Here is a 21,892-nt window from a genome sequence, read left to right as displayed (position 1 = left end):
TGTTAAACTTAAAAAAATAAATAAATCTAATGAAGCTTGTACATGAAAACAGCAGGAACGATGCCTGTGTAATTTAATAAGAGTATAATTTGTTAATGTATTGTATTAGAAAAAAATATTTGAATTTGTTATGCTTAGAGTAATGATTTTGTTACAGATCAGACTGTTCCTTAAAATGACTCAGTGGCTTTACATGGAAACAATTTGAGTAGTTGAATGATCAACACAGCGGTTCATTAAATGAACCAGACAGATTTGTATAAAATATTTATTGAGATTCATTTACAATTTTGAATTCACACAATAGTAAATTTACTGTTTGAGGAGTTTACACTTAGCTGATGATTGATAATAAAGCTTGTTTGGCATGCTGTCCCAGGAGAGAGCCCTGAGCTTATGAGATCCTCAAGCGATGGGCTCCCTTCCATTTGCAGGGCGAGAGGGGAGTTTTGAGCTCATATAGATCTCGATGAACTCCCTCGACTTATCTCTGGCTAATCACAGATATAGGAGGGCTAACGAGAGATGTAAACTTGCTAAGAGCTTGGCCAACAATTTGGTATGCTCAATCAGGTGCGGCACAAGCTGTAGTTGCTCTTGGCAAATGATGACCGCCATCGGTGTCGTGGACGAACGTTAAGGGAGGGGTGGGGGTTGTCTGTCTCGATGCCGCCCCTAACAAGATCACACCATGCCTAATGTCGGACACTGTCCGCCAAAAAATTCAGATGCGTTTGTTAGTTTACTAACTGGTTCAGTGCTTAATGTGCTGGCAAGTGCTTTGAGTGAATCATTGAACAACATTTGATTCTGCAAAAAGATAATATTAAAGTAAACTCATTTTGTTTTTAGGATGCTGAAAATCTTAATGGGAGAAAAATACATTGCAAAACCTTTCCCCTAACTGGATTCTACACATTTTGTTTCTCGACAACAGCCTTGACCTTCTTCACAATCCAAGTTTGACTGACTTGTTCTCATGGCAACTGTTTGTTTGTAGGATTCAGGTCTCATTTTCAGGGCACTCGATGCCAAAGTCCACATCATGCTTGTGTGACTCATTTATCGTCTACCATGGGCTGCTCCTGACAGCCTGCAATTGAGTTTCATATGCGGCAAACTACCAACAAATTTATGGATCGTAATAACCTTACTGGCTACACTTTATTTTTTCTGGCTTCCATTCATCCATTAAGGCTGGTTCAATGGGTTATGTGACTGTTAAGGCAATACACTACAATTAAGTATTACACAAGATTGTTCAAATACTTTTTTTGTATAACAAGTTCTCTAAAATGTTATGTTTCAACATGCAAATGAGACATTTATTTAAGTATGCACTGATTTGCATACATTTATAGCACAGAATTCACTTTCCTTCAGCTGTGTCTCTGCTTTATCAGGGGTTGCTTCAACAGAAAGAATCACCACGTTTCAATTATAAAATATGTTTTAAAATTATTTGACACATTAGAGCTTGTTTACAAAGGGGATTATGGGTATCTCTTCCATAACCATTCCATAGTTCAGAAAATACTGCAGACCAGAAATAGTTTTTTAAATTAAATGTTGTATATACTTAGGAAAAATATATTTGAATACATCCCTCTGTAAAAAAAACCTTTTAAAAAACGCATCCAGAATATAAATGTGAATAATGCTTAGGTCTGATCTGATTTAGCTACGTCATGTGACATTTTAGGCAGCAATAATGAAAAATATTTCCCTCAAAATCCATGAGGCACTGACCAGACAAAAATAAATCATTATTTTTAACAGGTACAGCCTTGTGAATACATTTTATTGCTGGTTGACAAGTAAGAAAAAAATAAAACGACAAAACACAAGAAACAATGTGATAAAAAAAACAGCACAGAATACAAAATTCATTTTGATAGATGGGAAGTACAATTTAAATTGACAAACAAAAACTCCTGATATTGCATGACTTGGAAAAAAATATATTATATTCCCAGTCTTTCAAAGTCTGGAATAATTTTTTTTTTAAATTTCATGATATTCCAGAAATTCCATGAATATGTGGGAACCCTGTTAAGAATTTTGAAAAAAAATAAAAAAATAAAAATAAAAAAATAAAAATAAAAATAAAAATAAAAATAAAAATAAAAATAAAAATAATAATAATAATAATAATAATAATAGTAATAATAATAATAATAATAATAGTAATAATAATAATAATAATAATAATAATAATAATAATAATAATAATAATAATAAGGTAAGTTTTTATTAGTTAATGTTAGTTAATGCATTTACTAACATGTAAAAAACTGAACAATACATTAATTACAGTATTTGTTGATGTTAGTTAATGAAAATAGAATTGTTCATTATTAGTTCAGGCTAGTAAATCCATAAACTAACATTAAATAATGAAATCTTATTGTAAAGTGTTACCAATAATAATAATAATAATAATAATAATAATAATAATAATAATAATAATAATAATAATAATAATAATAATTAATAATAATAATAATAATAATAATAATAATAATAATAATGTATATAAAAAATAATAATGTGAAAGTCAATGGGTGTTTTTTCATTAAAATTCTTAATCTTTCTTTGTGTTTAACAGAGGATTAGTAAATGAATTATATTATATATATTATATATTTTTTTGGATTAATTTTAAAAGTGTGTTTTGGATGTTATCTTTACGTTTGACTGAAAATAAAACTTGTTGAGAATCCAAAATGCCCAAAACATTAACAAGCGCATTGGGGAAAATCTATTTTTGTCTCCAGTGTCTTGTCTTTCTTGTCTGCTGGTTTACTGGGTTATGTGACTATTAAAGCTAATTCAGCTTTATCTAATCTTGCCCACAGAGAACACTGGAGCTCTTTTTCTTGTTGGGGGTATTTTTTTTACTACGAAAGTGAGGGAATTGTTTAGAGCCCATGTTGCTGTGGTGACAGATTGAAATCCTGGCCTGGTTCTTTTCATGGAGCCCACTTTCCATAGAAAAGGCTTTCAGTCTGGAACTCTCTGTACAGCTCTTGTCATTCCAGTACATTATGTGTTGCCCTCTTCTGTGCGAACACAAATTCAATTTACACATTAATTTGACTCTCTTTGACTGTGCACGACAGGCAGCAGTCAGAACATGACAACAAAATTGTGGCTGTAAATTAGCTTTTTGCTCGGGAAAGTTATAAATAACTTTGAAAAAAGTACAGAAGAACTATCAGCATTTAATGGTAATATATATATAATATTATATTGTATAATAAAAATATATAATAAAAGGAACTAAGCTGAGGAGAAAATGAATGAATGAATAATATAAAATATAAGGTGGTGCGGTGGCACAGTGGGTAGCACTGTCGCCTCACAGCAAGAAGGTCGCTGGTTTGAGCCTCAGCTAGGGTCAGTTGGCATTTCTGCGTGAAATTTGTATGTCCTACCCCTGTTTGAGTGGGTTTCCTTTAGGTGCTCCGTTTTTCTCCACAAGTCCAAAGACATGTGGTACAGGTGAATTGGGTAAGCTAAATTGTCCATAGTGTTTGTGTGTGAACGAGTGTGTACGGATGTTTTCCAGTGATGGGTTGCAGCTGGAAGGACATCTGTGTAAAACAGATGCTGGATAAATTGGCGGTTCATTCCGCTGTGGCAACCCCAGATTAATAAAGGGACAAAGCTGAAAATAAAATAAATGAATAATAATGTATAATATAATATAATAATATAATATAAGCAAATAATGGAAAATATATAATATTATATTAGTATAATTGAGATATTATACTTTGTATTATAATATTAAATTAGTTTTTATATTTTCTGTTTTTTTTAATTTGAAGGTTTTTGAAACTTTGTGTTTTTATGTCAGTTTTTTACATTTATACATTTTTCAATATAATATAGTAATATAATAATATATTTATATTGTTTAACAATTTAATTTAATGTTAGCTGTAATTATTTTATATATTAAATAAATAATGACAGTATATGTGTATTTTTCACTTGATTTTAAATTAACTTTTTGAATTTTAAGTGACAAAAATAGATTAAGTTACTTTAAGTATGGATATTACAATATAAACAGATAATCTTTGTATTATTAAAACTGCTGTATTAATTGTAGTTTTATTTTTACATTTTTGGTTTTGTTTTACTTATTGTAGTACAATTAAAGTATTAAACATAAAACTTACATTTTACATTGAACATGGACATTTCTATTGACACAAGCATACACACAATGAGACAAAGAAAACAATAATTTATAGAAAGATTTGTTGTTATAGGCTAATTACCATATAAACATGTATTTTCAATATCAAAGAGGATTCTCTTAGCACAGTTAAAGGGCCATGAACACCCCCCCCCCCCTCTCAGCAGGGTGTTTTCACACCTCTAGTTTGAAAAAAGTCAGGAAAGTGGGTGGGTCTATCTCTGTTTAGGTGGGAGTGTTGAGTGGCGAAAGAGGGAAGGGTTTGCATGAAAAGGGGAATTTTAGTTCAAGCACATGCTGATTTTCACAAAGGGAAAGAGAGAGACGCAGGGGAGAAAGACAGTGACTATGTTTACATGGGCATCAGTAATCAAATTATTTGCCAAATTATTAATTTGTCAACGCTAAAAACTGCAGTTTGGCACTTTCATTCAGGAACATTTCATGCATACCCCTGTGACGAACGAGATTTTGGATGTGAGGAACTGTTGGAAGAGTGTAGTTTTAATAGACTGTTTGATACCGCATGCCTTATAAGAGAAAAAAAAACCCTCCACATTTCTTGGTAACTTAGATGCACTCAGTAGGTGCAGAGAATAGTCATGTGTGTATAGACTATCTTGTCACAAAATATGGCGGAAATCCTACACGATGTTAATAGTTTCATTAAGGTGTTTACATGTTTACATTTGGAGAGCAGCATTTACAGCAAATCTTTCAGTCTATATTATTGTAGTGATATTACTGGAAATTAATAACTACAAAATTTTGACTAAGGTATGTCTTTAAAAACTGAAAGAGTACTGCTGACGATACTAACTAACTTTGCCATCTGAATAAACATAAACAAAGAACATTGATCAGACACTTACCAAGTCTGTAGAGACAAGAACTGGAACCACATTTTTTTAAAAAGGAGAATGAATTTGCTTGGAATAACGCAAAAACAACCAATTTTTTACTTTTTTTGTGAAATATATGTGTCCTAATAGTGTTTTAACTGCGTGGGACACAGATATGACTGTCAACATCTTAAAAAATTTATATTAGTGTTTCGTGCCCCTTTAAATTTTTCATACCTGTTGATCAAAATTAGTTTCTGATGAGGTGATACCAGTCAGTCTCCCAATTAAATTTATCACTAGTAACTGACCATCATTTGTGTTTTGTTTTTACAGTTCTAGAAAAAAGTGAATTTAAAGACGAGCCTCTCCTGTTTCGTTTCTTCGCCGATGAGGAGATGGAGGGTTCCAACACCAAACACAAGCCCATAAAGCATGACCTAAAAATAGTGGAGAATGTCATCGCCAAGTCTCTGCTGGTGAGAGATGTCGTCTGTAATGGCTTACAGCTGATGCCACTTACAATAGCTCACGTTGGCGTGAACCCATGTGGTTTTCATCCACTCGCAGGGGGGCTTTTCTGCCTCGGCACGTACGGGGGGTCTGAACTCGGGCCAGAGTCTTCAGCAGTAATTATGCTTGACTGCTTCTAAACCAGCCTCTCATTACGTTTAAACATGAAGTCAACTGGTTTGACAGTGTTGGCCTGCCAGAGGCTGAAGTTCCAGGAATTCTAATGAAATGTCACTGCATGACAAAACAAAAGCTGTTAAGTCATGATAACTGTGAAATGTGTGCTCTGATTTCAGATAAAGCCAAGTGAAGGAGGTTACGGGTTCACGTTAGAGGATCGAAACAGAGTTCCCATCGTCAAAACAGTGGAGAAAGGATCCCATGCTGAGGTCTGTGTGTTGTTTTAATTAGAGGTTGACATTTTAATTAGGACTGCACGATACTGAAAAATATATGAAGTTGTTGAGTATTGCGATAATGATATATATTACAACATATCTTTTCTCTACAAAAATGTTCCAATAATTCTGCACGCTCTCAAATATAAAAAACTAAAAAAAAGACACCTGCGAGATTAAGTGGCAAGCAGTTTACTGAAAAAAAGGCAAACATGTCAGTCAAGTGTTGACTATTCTCAATGCCAAACAAACAATGTGCTAATGATCTTAATATAAACAGGTAAAAGATGATTTTCAGATCTAATTCATTTTAATTCACACTAAAAACTGTCAAGGTGCAAACATTTAGTCTAAAACAGTATGAGTGAAAACCGCAGCAGATATTCTCACTCTGATTGGCTGTTATCATTTTTCTCTCTTGTTTTGACTCTCGCCTTTAGTGTTTGTTTATTTTCTGCTCTGGTTTCACTTTTGGTCCGCTCCAGCCAATAACAGAACAGCAGCTACTATGGGGGTGGGGATAAAGATAGTAAAGGCCCATCTGATTGATCAAATTTAGATAAACAGCCAATGCATGAAATAAATGTAATTTATTGCACATGTCTATGATACATATGTTGCATACTTTTATCACGACAATGATAATTTTGCAATATATTGTGCAGCCAAATCCTAATGTAAGGCCCATTAAAATAGTTGCAGGTATATTACAAGTATTTTCCATTCACACACTAGCTGATGATTGATTATAACGTGTGTTTGGCATGCTGTCCCGGGAGAGAGCCCTGAGCTCATAAGATCCTCGAGCCCAGGGCTCCCTCCCATTGCAGGATGAGAGGGGAGTTTGAGCTCAGGTAGATTTTGAAACTTCCCTGCTGTTATAGCTAATGAACAAATAAGGATTGCTATGAAGAGATAACTAGTTACTAGTAGCACGTCTATGGTGGTGATTCGGATTAGTCAATTAACTTAAGTTGCATGTTTTTGGACGGTGGGAAGAAACCGGGGGACCCGGGGGAAACCCACACGAGCATGGGGAGAACATGTAAACTCACAGAAATGCACAGAAACGTTGACTGACTTGGTAAGGACTAGAACCAGTGACGTTCTTGCTGTGAGGCAACAGTGCTAACCACCATGCCACCCATCTAGGAAAGAAGGAGTAGTAGAGGTGGAAGGTAATTCTTCAGAACAAAGATGGCTGTGATATGGAGACTTAAGAATCGTCTGATTGGTGAATCATGAATTGGCTAATGCAGGACCAGCTGTGGTCAATCATAAGCATGTGATCCTCTCGAAATTAGTTTACAAATACAATTCACTTAATTTTTCATAAATAGGAATAATATTAAACATGCATCTATAATTTACAGTAAACTGTATCCATTATGTGGGCGGCATAGTGGCTCAGTGGTTAGCACCGTCGCATCACAGCAAGAAGGTCACTTGTTCGAGTCCAGGCTGGGCCAGTGACCATTTCTGTGTGGAGTTTCATGTTCTCTCACAGTTCACGTGGGTTTCCTCCGGGTTTCCTCCCACAGTCCAAAGACATGCGGGATACAGTAGGTGAATTGAATAAGCTAAATTGGCCGTAGTGTATGTGTGTGAATGAGAGTGTATGGGCGTTTCCCAGTGCTGGGTTGCAGCTGGAAGGCCATCCGCTGTGTAACACATATGCTGCATAAGTTGGCGGTTCATTTCGCTGTGAGGACCCCTGATGGATAAAGGGACTAAGCTGAAGCAAAATGAATGAATGAATGTTTCCATTATCATTGAAAATAGTGCAAAAGGCTCATGTATTTTTCATCATATTATTGTTTTTAAAAAGTTAATGAGATATTTACTGAAATATTATTATAACAGAGTTGATGGAAAATTTATTTACTATTGGTGAATCCCAAACATTTTGTATAAATTAATGAGAGAAGAATAAATGACATGCCTCAATGCCTTCCAGAGTTTTTCACCAGATGAAGTGACATCACTTGAAGCATGTCATGTGCTTTTTTCTCTGTGCTTTATAGATAGCTATGCCTTTTTGTTACGGATGTAACAGAGTTGACCAGAAAAAAATGTTTTGTGTGAAACTGATGTTTCATGCAAATGTTTAACTTAGTTGAGTAAACACACTTACTTACTCTTACTCCCAGGGTCGTTTACTGTATATTGAAGTTGATATTTAGCAGCACCGTGTTGGTGTTTCGTAACATCTAATTTTTACAAGGTGGGTCATAAGCCCAATGCTCAACCCCCAACCTGGAGGAACAGGACATACACACAAACACTATGGACAATTTAGCTTACCCAATTCAACTATAGCGCATGTCTTTGGACTGTGGGGCAATCCGGAGCACCCTAAGGAAACCCACGCGAACACGGGGAGAACATGCAGAGCAAACATACACAAATATAAAAATTAGACTTAATTATTTCAGGATAATTGAAGCTATAATATAATTAAATGTTTGAATTAAGAGAAAAAGAGGGTATGGGGAATCTTTAAGTTTATATTGTCAGGACAAAACGTCCCTAAATACACATTCAAACATTATTTTTAGAGATAATTTTACATCATTTGTGTTATTATTCAAAACTGTTTCATTAGTTTTTGTTTTTGAGCGACACATTTTGGAGACACAAAATGTACCCATAAATCTAGAATCACCTACAGTATAAGTTATTGTTAAATTTAGTTCCCTGTGGAGAAAATAAATGTTTATATTCAGCTGTTACACTCTATTTTTTTCATAGATCATAGTATCATTGTGGTTCTCAATTAGTTTTGCTCCAAGACTCAATGTTCGTTTTGTAGAGTAAACAAAAATATGCTTAAAGTCATACAACAAAACCCAAAGAGCTGTGCTTTAGCTGATGTGTAATCTACAACTTAATTTGACTTGAGTTGATAGTCTTGTACCTTACTTTTGTTGTAGTTGTTTTATTTTTTTATTCATTTTTTGGTCTGATTTTCATAGTCCTATGTGTCCTAATAGTGTTTTAACTGCGTGGGACACATATATGACTGTTAACATCTTAAAAAATTATATTGGTGTTTCGTGCCCCTTTAAATTTGACACATTTGACACAAGTGACACATTTACAAATGAGAGGTGTTTTCTTCTTTCTTTTCTCTATTCTTGCTTTCATAACTAAGCGTGATTTTATGGTCCTATGTATAATTTTATTTAGTATTGGTTTTTTCTGGTGTGTCTGTGACCAGAAAAGACTTGCGAGACATTTTTTGGGTCGTGACCCACAGTTGAAATCCACACATCTGTTTTTTTTCTTACCTTCATTGTTTTTACTCAGACTTGTGCATATAAATGTGAGGCTTCATCAGTTTATTTTTATGCATTGCAAAATGGAAAAATAATGATGATGATGATTATTATTATTATTATTATTATTATTATTATTATTATTATTATTATTATTATTATTTTCCCAGTACTGGGTTGAGGTTGGAAGGGCATCCACTGCGTAAAACAAGTGCTGGAATAGTTAGCGGTTCAGCCCGCTGTGGTGACCTCTGAAATAGAGTCGAATCCAAAGGAAAATGAATGTGTTACAATCACCAGCAATCTGCCAGGATGCCCTTCCAACCGCAACCCAGTACTAAACACACAGTTCGCATAGAACTACAAATCCGCCAATTATATGGACTACAAGATCCAGTCATGCACTGCACACACAAACCGGTTCCTAATCCTGGCTGGTTGCTAGGCCCACACAGAATCTGCGCATACAGAATTCCGCAGATTTTCCGCAGATTTACGCAGAATTCTGCAGATTTTAGCCCATCATTAATTCTGTTTATTTACTTGAGTAAATGTGTTTAAATCTATATTTATTCAATTTTTTAAAATTAATTACAGTAATATTATTGGCTACTATGAAAATGTTTATCTGATTTATGTACAATGCAGTTTGTACAGTAATATTTTCTGTCTTTTAGTAGAGATATTATATGAGAGACTTGCTTTGTTTACCAAATCAAGTGAATCTAATTGAATTTGCATTTTAGACATTAAATAAAAGTTAAAAAGATATGATTTTTTATTTCACATATTAAGGTTTTAGTTATGATACTCCCAAAACAATTCCACAGAAATCCGTAGATGTTTACCAAAAGAAATAGCAAAAAACATCCGCAGATTCCGTCTGGGCCTACTGATTGCTAACACACACAGCTGAAGCCGCTCATGAACTGATTTCAAGGACTATTTAAACAGCGCGCGCTCACACACACACACACACACGCGCGCACACATGCACACACACACACACACACACACACACACACACACACACACACACACACACACACACACACACACACACACACACACACACACACACACACACACATACATACATACACACACACATCTAGGCTGAGTCTTGTTTTACAGTTTGTGACATTACAACATTTTCCTTGCCTTGCTTTGTTTTTAACCCTCGCCTTGTTTGTTTGTTTATGTTGTCTGCTGCCTGCCTGTACTAACCTATCGCCTGTGTTTTTGACTGCGACCCTGGATTTGTCAGCATACATCTGTTTGCTCCTGATTGTCACCGTTGCTTGCCTGACCATTTTCAATAAACCTGCATTTGGCTCCGCACTCCCTTGTCAGTGTCCACTTTACACTACATGAATGAATGAATAACAATAATAATAATGATGATGATGGTTTTTATAAGAAAATATATACTCCTGTTGCCAAGCTCTTCTTGAAAAAGCAATTAAAATCAATTGAATTCAAATAAACAGTTAACGCAATTGATTTAAATGAGCTTTAGTGGTATTGTGCACTATGATGTTTGCCATTGTAGACCTATATCACAAATAGACATCAAATCACGCCATTATTGAGGTTCTATTTTAGTACTTCAATACGTTTGATCTGCTAGATCAAACCGTGGTAGTTGTGGTTAATTGAACTGGCTCGGTTCTGACGTAGGGAAAGTAATGTTACCCAGACCTGAAGTAACTTGTGCGTCACTGAATGAGGCTGCATTGCATGTGGATCAGCACTGTGTGTTTTCAATATGTAGCAGAGTTAAAAAAGGCAATAAAACCCAGCTGTGCACTTACATAGATGAAGAGCTGTCTTGTAAAAATAGCAAAAAAAAAGCACTTGTATTTGGAGCTGATGAAACGACAGTGGCTAAGACAGAGCGGATAAAGAAGTTTAGTAGGGAGAAAAGTGAGTGGGGAAAAAGGAAGGAGAAAGCAACAGAAAAAAGCTGTGAAACAGATTTTTTTTTTCAATGCAGAGGAAAAACATGATCCGGAAACAGAGGATTGCGCGTTTTATTGTTGGAGAAGAATGGTTATATTTATAGCAGTCAAGAGACGTGTCTAGTCCATTCAGTGAAGCTCAGAGTGAATGAATTACATCCACTCTAGAGCTCAGAAGAGGAAGTTGCACGTATGGATGAAAAGACTGATTTCTGCACCTGTGTAAGGGAAAATTACCTGCTGATTCACCCATACTTACAGTTGTACATGAGATATATACAGTACATTTACCCCAAAGCTAAAAATGACAGTGTAAGCATTGAGAAATTATTTATTTTTTATTTTTTCAGTTACATTTATGGAGCTGGAGCTACAGACACACTAAAACAATCTAATACAACAGTTTTACTTCTGTTCATGCACTAAGCAACTGTATTGGATTCTACAGTTTGGGCTGTTGCAGCTCTTCTGATTTTCTGACTTGAGTCAGGATTACAGTTCAAATATCTTACTGAGAACTGAGTACAATAGAGTGCATTCTGAATACAAATGCAATCCATCAATAGTTAATTTGCAACTAGATAATGCCAGAATATTGAAATTAACTGTGGGTTGAAGCTTCTCTATGAAGTGCCATGCACGTGAAACACAAAGCATCCAAATTCAAATTCTTCACAAAGCATTCATTTATTCATTTTAGCTTAGTCCCTTTATTAACCAGGGGTCACCACAGTGGAATGAACCACCAACTTATCCTGCATATGTTTACGCAGCGGATGCCCTTCCAGCTGCAACCCATCACTGGGAAACACCCATACACTCTCCTTCACACACATACACTACAGACAATTTAGTTTACCCAATTCACCTATATCGCATGTCTTTGGGCTGTGGGGGAAACCAGAGCAAACCCACGCAAACACAGGGAGAACATGCAAACTCCACACAGAAAAGCCAACTGACCCAGCTGAGGCTCAAACCAGCAACCTTCTTTCAGTGAGGCGACAGCACTACCCACTGCGTATAAAAGAAAATAGTTCTTTCTTTTAATTTGACATCTGTTTTATGAACTTTAATGACATTTTCACATATGGATCAGCTGAACATCTACGTTTTTGAAAACTAATTTGATTTGATACACATTTTGAAACACTCTTTTTCTTTCAGTATGCCCCAGACACCTTTTTTTCCCACATTTCTGGGAAACATTGTATAATTCCGAATTTGTATAACCGACAATTTTGAGAGTCCCATAGGAGCACAAAATCAATTGCAAGAACTTTTATGTTTAACATTTCATCCTGGATAAATTGCCTCTGTCTCTGATTACCTTAAAGAAATGTCTAAAGACACATCTAAATGACTAACAATAGCACTCACTTTACTGTTTTTGATAAAAAAAAAAACAACAAAAAAAAAAAACACAAAGACTTTGTCATAATTGCCAGCGATCTATGCTGAGGGAGATCACTGGTGAACTACAGACTGGCAATGAACTACAAATCCCTACATTCCACTATGCACACACCGGCTTCCACTTCCACTGATCACACGCTCACAGCTGCATCCCATTTTCTAGGATTGCTTGGACTATAAATATACCCCGCACACTTAGTTCGTTACAGAGTCTTTGATTGTAATGTCATGTGTGTGTTAGTTTCGTTTGTTTTCTGTTTGTTTATTTGATACTTTGTTTTTGGATTGCTGTTTTGTGTTTGACTATGCCTATTTTGATCACGGTTTTGGATGTCTGTTTTGTAACTGAGTTTTTCTCAGTTTTTTGACCTTTTTGTATGTTTTCATGAATAATTTCTCATTAAACTGCACATGGATTCCAGCTTTTGTCTTCGCCTCGTCCGCAGCTCGTGACAGACTTTTCATGGCATTTATATATAACTGCTCTGGTGAGCTGAAGTGACAAAATCTGATTCGAATAAAAGTGTCTGCTAAATGACTAAATGTACATGTAAATACTTCGCATAGTCAAATGAGCTTGACAAGGAAAGTATCTGGTTCATATGGAGAGTAATTGAGTGTGTCACCTATAGATCTTTTCCTATCCATATGTACCAAACACTTTCCTATAACCATTCAATGTTTCTGGAAAACCTTGTGCAATTCTGAGTGTGCTTCATGCAAGTGAGTGGACTTGTCAAACCACTTGTAGGAAACACTCTTTTCCTCTCTGTGTGACTGTGTGTGTGTCTGTATGTATGTACAGTCAAGCCTGAAATGATTCATTCCCCTGGGGTATAAGTAATTTATTATTCATAATATTCTTTTAATGATTTTATTTTATCCTTACTTTTAGCACACTTTGGATAAAAGTGTCTCCTAAACAAATAAATCTTAAAAATATTCTCTTTTGCAGATGGCAGGTCTGGAAGTGGGGAAGAAGATCTTTGCCATTAACGGGGACCTGGTGTTCTTGCGACCTTTCCAGGAAGTAGAAAACTTTCTAAAGCAGTGCCTCCACAGCAGAGGTCCCATCAGAGTCCTGGTCAGCACCAAACCCAGAGAGTAAGTGGAAAACCGCTCCGTTTCCATAACAGCTGATCTGCGTTATTTTACAGGCTGTCGATAAAGCAATTAAATAAAGAGCCCTCCCATATAAACATCCTTTTTATTGATTAAAATCAGCTTGATATTTAACTGCGGCTCAGAATACACAAAACACTTGGAGCAGCAGCTGAAAATGTGGCGTGTTTGGCGACCAAACTGATGTCTCTGTGTCTTTATGCTTCACAGGACTGTGAAGATCCCAGACTCCGCAGACGGATTGGGCTTTCAGATCCGGGGGTTCGGGCCATCTGTGGTGCATGCGGTTGGCAGAGGTAAGAGGGAAACAGAGAGAAAGGAAAAGAGAAAAATAGAGTTTGGCTACAGGAAGATGCTGATACCCTTTATCCTTCTGAGTTTTTGAAGCTCAGCTGGATCACAGCTGGTGCTGAAGGTACATGACTGGACCTGAGCCAGACTGAGAAGTGCATCACACACACATATATAGATAGATCTATATAGATAGTTGCACAGCTTTCACTTCCTGCTGTGCCTGAGGTGAGAGATTACAAAAAAAAAAGACTTCTGAAAAGAATAAGAGTTAATAAAAAGAATGATTCTCGCTTTACACCAACACAGAAGCTTCTTGAATCAAAAACATGTCATTTTTATTATTTGTGAAACTCTAAATTCTACCAAGTTTATTTGATTTGTTCATGGGATAGATACTTGGTTTATTTGGTTTGGTTAATTCTGGTGGAAGTTAGTAAGAAGGCTCCAATCTGCAGTTTTAGCTAGTGGCTGGTAAATGTACTGCCAAGGCCAATATATCCACCCGCTACAAATTTTTCACTCGATTGAATGGGTGTTATCAGTGCAGATATGGGCCAGTAGGGGCCTTCTGTACCTACTAATAGGCTCGGAAGGCTGTTATCATCCATCCACATGGTTAATCAGCTATACTAATAGAGAAGACTCCAGATCCAGATCTGTTTTTACATTACTGTGACGGTTAGGTTTAGAGTAGGGGTAGACATTAATAACATAAAATAAATAGGAAATTTAATAAATAATATAAAAAAAAATGTGGTTAATCAGCTATACTAATAGAAAAGACTCCAGATCCAGATCGGTTTTTATATTACTATGACGGTTGGATCTAGGGTTGGGGTAGGGGAAGACATTAATAAAATACAATTAATGGGAAATTTATTTAATAATATACATAATTCTCTTTAACTTCCGGCTGCAGCTACTGTGATCTAAAGCTGATTAACCAAGTGGATGGATGATAACAGCCTTCTAAACCTACTTGTAGGTGCAGAAGGCCCCTACTGGCCCATATCTATCAACTGATAACCACTGATAACCCCATCCAATCGAGTGATAACATTCAAATCAGATGATATATCAGGGAATTATCTGGCAACTTTACGAGTTATGTATTTATATGTGCATTTAGACAAGTATCTGATGTTGGAGCTTTATTTTTGACATAATAAAAAAGAATGTGGCCTTAATTAACAAAAAAAAAAAGATTCCCTGTGAGATTCAAGAAAAATAACCATAACTTTATTCCAAACAAATGCTACTTGAATACAAAGTATGTTGTTAAAATTCTGATTAAATCCTATTTATTTGATACATTTACTGGAGTGAGCCTTACTTGGTTATGTAGTCTGTCCAGTTTTGGTGGAAGTTAGCAAGATGACTGAAACCTGCCATTTTAACTAGTATTTTTTCAGTGGACTGCCAAAGCTGATCATCTGCTTTTTTAAATTTGTGTACAATTTTATGATTTTGAAGGAAACTTTTTACTTGCATTTGCAATCCGAGTAATTCGTGTGAAATTTAGACTAATTGTCTAAATGTGTAATTGTCTATACATGAACTGGATCTGGAACTGCAGTTTATTGTGGTCAATCCATGTATTGCTAAGGCTAATACTGTATATCACCTGACATTTGACATTTTTTTTCGTTATCTATAGGCATTAAATTACCAGTGTAATTACCAGCTTTTATTTTGACAGCATTGGTAAAATAATATATTTTTAGCAGTTAAGGTGTCAGAAAGCCATTGAAAACCTGGTCTCTATATGAAAAAATTATAATTCCCAATTTGAAAAAAAAAAAAAAACACACACACCACTGACTGCATTGTTAGCTGGAGTGTTTACCGTCATTTTTGCTAGCAAGAGGAGCTAACATTCATTTTTTTTTTTTTGTATTTTTGTTTTTATTTATTTTTATCTAGGTCAGGATTCAAATGAGTAAAGTACTAACTAGCAAAAATCATCACATGTACTGACATTTATGCTAGCGTAAGCTAGTCTTTTCAATAGAGCAGTACCTTCCAGATTTGCATTTACAGTAGAAGGTCAGCTGCTCTTTCTGCTGATTGCTGTTCATAAGCTCAGTGGGGGAGTTATTATAATTATTACCCTGTCTAACGGACTTGCCTGAGTTTCGCTAGCTGCACAAATGAGAGAGCATTTACTCTCAGGAAAAAAAAGTGCAGCGTAATAACTTGAGAGCATGAAATATGATTAGAGAAACACTGAAGCCTCTTACAGAAGCGTGCACTTTTAAAACCGAAAAAGATATTCAGTATGAAACCCTGTGTTTGTTTTACAGATTATGCAAACAAATGATGAATATTTAGTCTCTTCAGTAAAACTTCAAATGTCGGCCTGGTCTTCTGACATCTTTATTGGAGCCATACGTAATTCACAGATAAACAGCTCCTGATTTTATTGGTGTGTTTTGCTTTTCTGAAAATGAACTGAAATTACACTCATTTGAGTTTACTGCCTGACCTGCCGCAATGGCGCCCATGCCAAGTGGATCTGTCTAAACTAAATGGATCCCAACCTCGGGGTCAAACTGTTTATATGTGATTTGCTTAGCAGACTGACATTCAGACGTGAACTGTAAAAGAAGAGTAATCACAGAGAAAATCTGGACTGTTAATCATGGTCTGCTTATGCACAGACCTAGAGGCTTTTTTATGGGTCTTCTTGTAAAAATGCCTGTGACATTTTGTTTAGGAGATTTAAGGTGATTTGTGTTTCTCTCTCCTCATTGTGTATGCACACTCAAAAACATGGCTGTGTTCCAGAACTTAGTGAACTGTCCTGCTGTCTACTACCTACACAGAGAGATACTGTATAAGACAGAACTCAAAAAAGAAGCCAATTTGGGACACTTTACATGGTCAACACTTCCAAATATGACACAAATAGCACTCCACTTAGGACAATCAGAGGATTTTGCATGCAGCTAGGTTAGCATTTAGATAAACTAAGATAACAGCATGATGATACTTTGATATTTTAGTTAACATGTGTACATTGTATATTGAGAAACAGAACTAATACGTTAAACTAATGGCTTAATACTACCTATGTGTAGCATGTTGCTAAGCTAAAGGCATGATACTGTTGTTAGCATGATGCGTAGCTCATACAAATCAGTAACATAATAAACAGTTAAAAATGAGTAAAACCTTGCACAATTAATGTTCTGGTCTCGATCACCAGTAATCTAGGCTTTGCAGATCTATAAAAAGCATGCATTATCACACGGACTACAATTTTGCCACCATATGAACTACAACTACCTTCAGGCACCACACACACACACCTGTTGCGGTTCTCTGTTGATTATACACGCACACACACAGCTGAGACTGATTACTCAGATTTTATAGACTGCTCACTTTGTCACACACATTGCTGAGTCTTGTTGGTTTAAACCCTGTTACATTACGAAGCGTTTTCCTTGTTTGACCCTTGTCTTGTTCTCGTTTGTGTTGTCAGCCGCCTGTATCGACCATTTGCCGGTGACCTGACTATATATATTTCCTTGTATGTACCCGTTTGCTCCAGTGTTTGACCATTGCCTGCCTGACTACTTCTTAATAAAATTGCACATGGATTCTCAACGCCGCTGTCCAGCAACCATACAGTTACAGTTCTAAAGAGTAGAATCAATAGATTTTGACATTAGCATAATGCTAAGCTAATGACACAATACTCTTGTTAGTGTTATGATAAGTAGCACACACAAGCAATTTGTAAAACAGAACAAAAATAATACTTTGAACAATACTTTGCTCATGTTGCGTAATAAATGTCACAGGGCTCTCATTATCATAACAGAAAAGAACATTGAGCATGATATTATTACAGATAAAACTAAAAAAAAAAACATGATTATGGTAGTTAAACCATAGAAACCAAAGTATCACAATGATGGTGCTACATATAGGATATACTACAACTTAACATTGGTATTTGTATTAAAGGTGCAGAATGTAAGTTTGACACTCAGTGGTTGAACTATGTATTGCATCCTTGGATCAAAACAAACAACAGCACAGGTTGCCAGATTGAGGACAGGACGAGCCTAAAGGCTGATTTAAGTTGGGTTCTAAATGAAAGCAATGGCACATGATATAAGGAATATTTTCCATATTAAAAGGAGTTTATGTTCCAACCAACACCTCAAATTGATATATTAGAAACGGCTTCTATTTCTTGCATCCGAACAACAGAAAACGGACAGTGATCTCTTCAGGTACACCTCATGTGCTTTATTCAGTGTTAAATGCTAGTAATGTGAGTTTGAATGCCATTTTACACAACATGTATTGCCATACTACTGAAAGCAGCAGCAGATAGTTCCTCTCAGATCTTGAAAATAAAATTAACTGTTTGAAATTGAACTTTAGAAACTAAACACATACAGTTGACGTCAGAATTATTGGCCCCTCTGTATTATTAGCCCCACTGTTAATTTTTTTTCCCCAATTTCTGTTTTTACGGAGAGCAGATTTTTTCAACACATTTATGAAAATAATAGTTTTAATAACTCATTTCTAATAACTGACTTATTTTATCTTTGCCAGGATTTTAAATAATATTTGACTAGATATTTTTCAAGACACTTCTATACAGCTTATAGTGACATTTAAAGGCTTAACTAGGTTAATTAGGGTAACTAGGCAGGTTAGGGTAATTAGGCCAAGTTCTTGTATAACGATGGTGTTTTTATTCTAGCCAAAATATAACAAATTAGACTTTCTCCAGAAGAAAAAATATTATTAGACTATTGTGTATAGACTATAAATATTATTATTATTGTGAAGATTTTCTTGCTCTGTTAAACATCGTTTGGAAAATATCTAAAAAAGAAAAAAAAAAAGTCAAAGGGGGGCTAATAATTCTGACTTCAATTGTATGAGTGATTAAGCATGTACATTTAATAATGTAAAGAGGGTTAATATGTATTAAATAGATTATAAATCTTACCATTTCATGAGTGAGTGCATATTCTGTGCTTCTGAATGGCTGAATTTAAATTTCAGTCATGTTTCATCTGGTGCAAACAGCCAAATTGCTTATCACTGCAAATCTTGTCATGTAGCATGTTGTTAGAACATGGGGTTACACTGTAACCTGCTCACCTAATATTTACATTCGCAATATTTATATCATTTGCTAAATATTACCCTCTTGTGGAACTCTGAATCTGTGTCTCATTTTGGAGGCTGCTACGGTTCACCGGAGGTCACATTTTGGTCACAGGTGCATGCTTTGAGAACCTTTCTGAATGAAGAAATGAAATATGTGGTTTTCCACCAAGGCAACCCGGGGTAAAGAAATATAATTGGCTAAAGTGGCACTGGGGGGGTTAAAAGAACCAAATAAAGACAGACGTTTCAGCACATAACGCACATTTTCAAAGCAGAAGATCTGCCTTCAGCATTGTTTTTTAGATAAACAAGTATGTTCACTTGACATGTTTCGTAAATATCTGCAAACATATTATGGTATTTTTATGCTTTAGAAGAGTCAATATTCAGGGTTAATGCAATGCTGGTTTAGAGTTTGGCCAAATTACTTATTTTGGCAGACAAAATGAAGAACTCCAAATAACTCTGACATTTCTCTCTTCTTCTTTGCCAAAAGGCACAGTTGCGGCAGTCGCCGGCCTTCACCCAGGCCAGTGCATCATTAAAGTGAACGGCATCAACGTGAGCAAAGAGAGCCACGCCAGTGTCATCGCCCATGTCACGGCCTGTAGGAAGTTTCGGCGGCCCACACAGGTGAGAATTAAGAGTTCCTCAAATCCTCCAATCAATGCACTATTCCTGACCTTTCTAAATAGTAAATCTCTATTTATAAAGCACAACAAAGCACACAACAGAAGCGTTTGCGATCTGGTTCAAGTCATTACCCAGCAATAATAGCAGTTATGGCTTTTTCATAAAACTGGGCAGGGAAGAAAGCCAGGAGGCAGGCTGGGGGTGAGGGATATGGGTTAAGGAATGGGCCAGGCAGGCTTGTGTTGGAGCGTAATGAAGGACAGGCTTGGCACAGGCTGAAGTAGGATGGTGGTGTTGGCACACTGGCTAGACTCTGGTTTCCATCAGGCATGGAAAAAGAGTGTGAGAGGGGTGCCCACCCTCCCGCCGAGCAGAAATTTGTGGCCACAGCAGGAGGGAATGTAAGGGACAGGAGTAGATTTGGAGTTGATCCCCGTTTATCTTGTTAAATACACTACACACTACATGGACAGACAGAGACCAATAGCAATAGACAAAGTTCAAAAGTTACCTCTTAACTGCATGGAAGGGTTTGACATGACTTAGAGTGCATTTTCACTACAGTTTAGTTCAAATTAAAGAGCCCCTATCATGCATTAAAAAAGGTCATATTTTGGTTTGGGGGTCTCCAACAACAGGCTGATATGCATGCAAGGTCAAAAAACACTTTCATTGTCTTATAATATGCATTTATATTTACCTAATTATCCCCTAATTAACCCGACTCCCATATGATGTGTTCAGAGATTCATTTGTTCCCAAACCCCTCTTTTGGGTGAGGCCAATATGCTGTGATTGGTCCGATGACCCAGTCTGTTGTGATAGGTTGACTGGGTTCAGCGCAAGACAAGAGAAAAACGCCCACCGTGTTTGTGAAGTAGCACAGAGTATGTGAGAGCCCAAAGGAGGAATGCATTAAAGCAGTGCAGTTAAACACCAGCATATTACTTTACTCTTAACCTTAACCCTAAGTAATAACAACAACACACATTCAGTATTAATCCACACAGTGGCAAAAGTTTAACTATTTTGAAAATCGACCACGGCGTGTGTGTGTATGAACAGCTGATGTCTGCCATAGCGAAGACAAAAGACAGAGGATCGCGAGTTCAGAAATGCATTTAAATTGGTAAAGGAAGAAGCACACGTCGAATTTTCAGCATTGTTTTGGACGCAATATGTGACCCATTAAGGGCTTTATTCAACTATTTTGTTAAAGAATCAACAGATTTAAACGGTGAATTTTCAGAATTAAACCTCAGCTGGATGTTTTCATTCACTTAGAATCAGAATCAGAATCAGTTTTATTGCCAAGTGTGCTTCACACACACAAGGAATTTGTTTTGGCCACAGAAGCTTCCAGTGTACATAAAGTGACAAGTGACAACACAAAATAAATCTGAAAAAATAAAATAATAATAATAAAAAATGATGCGTGTTTGATAAACATAAACAGGACAGAGTAACAAAAACAGTGCAAACACTGGAGAGCCCCACACCGAAGCGGCCATCCGCGGCGCTATCTTGATTAGTGCTGTGTTACAGACTATGGGGACTGTGGGGCTCTTTAAAGTGGAAGGGATTATTGCTGTTTTTGTACCAAGTCTACAACCATCACTTCCTGAAAAAACATTTTGGTCACACTTTATATTAAAGGCACTTTTATAAAAAATCTATAGACCACTATAGGCCATTTTGAGGGGTGTAAATGAAAACAATGGTCCCAACGTACTTCCTTTTTTACATATTTGTTTTCTTTAGCTTCCGAGAATCCAAAAAGTGCCACATATTGTAAAATAATGTTATGAAAGCTGTTTTACCATTAAGTTATGATTGAATTGCCTCTTGTTACAGTTATGAAATAGTTTGATAACAAGCAGAAAATGTTCATGGGCCAATGACATGACCACATTGAAATGCTCTATAGAGTTGTAAAGTTGGACTGTATTTCCAGATAATGTTGTCTCTTAGTAGGCTATGAAGGTGTGTTTTTTGAACTACTTATAACTTAATAATTTATAACTTGTATATAAACAACTATAACTGTAACAAAGAGGTTGCTTAAGCTTACCTTCTTACA

General features: G+C 36.0%; 1 protein-coding gene across 1 annotated transcript in view; it reads left to right on the top strand.

Moving 5' to 3' along the window:
- The window catches only part of prex2 (phosphatidylinositol-3,4,5-trisphosphate-dependent Rac exchange factor 2), a 288,313-nt gene that overhangs the window by 96,625 nt on the left and 169,796 nt on the right, over positions 1-21,892 (top strand). Inside the window, exons 16-20 of the mRNA XM_056450252.1 lie at positions 5,389-5,531; positions 5,862-5,954; positions 13,574-13,722; positions 13,951-14,036; positions 19,676-19,812. Of these exons, the coding sequence (XP_056306227.1) occupies positions 5,389-5,531; positions 5,862-5,954; positions 13,574-13,722; positions 13,951-14,036; positions 19,676-19,812 (608 nt within the window). The remainder of the gene's footprint in view (positions 1-5,388; positions 5,532-5,861; positions 5,955-13,573; positions 13,723-13,950; positions 14,037-19,675; positions 19,813-21,892) is intronic.

Source organism: Danio aesculapii, chromosome 24, assembly GCF_903798145.1.
Source record: "Danio aesculapii chromosome 24, fDanAes4.1, whole genome shotgun sequence".
Taxonomy (NCBI): Eukaryota; Metazoa; Chordata; class Actinopteri; order Cypriniformes; family Danionidae; genus Danio; species Danio aesculapii.
The sequence above is the reverse complement of the archived record's forward strand: the minus strand, read 5'-3'. Positions and strand labels throughout refer to the sequence as shown.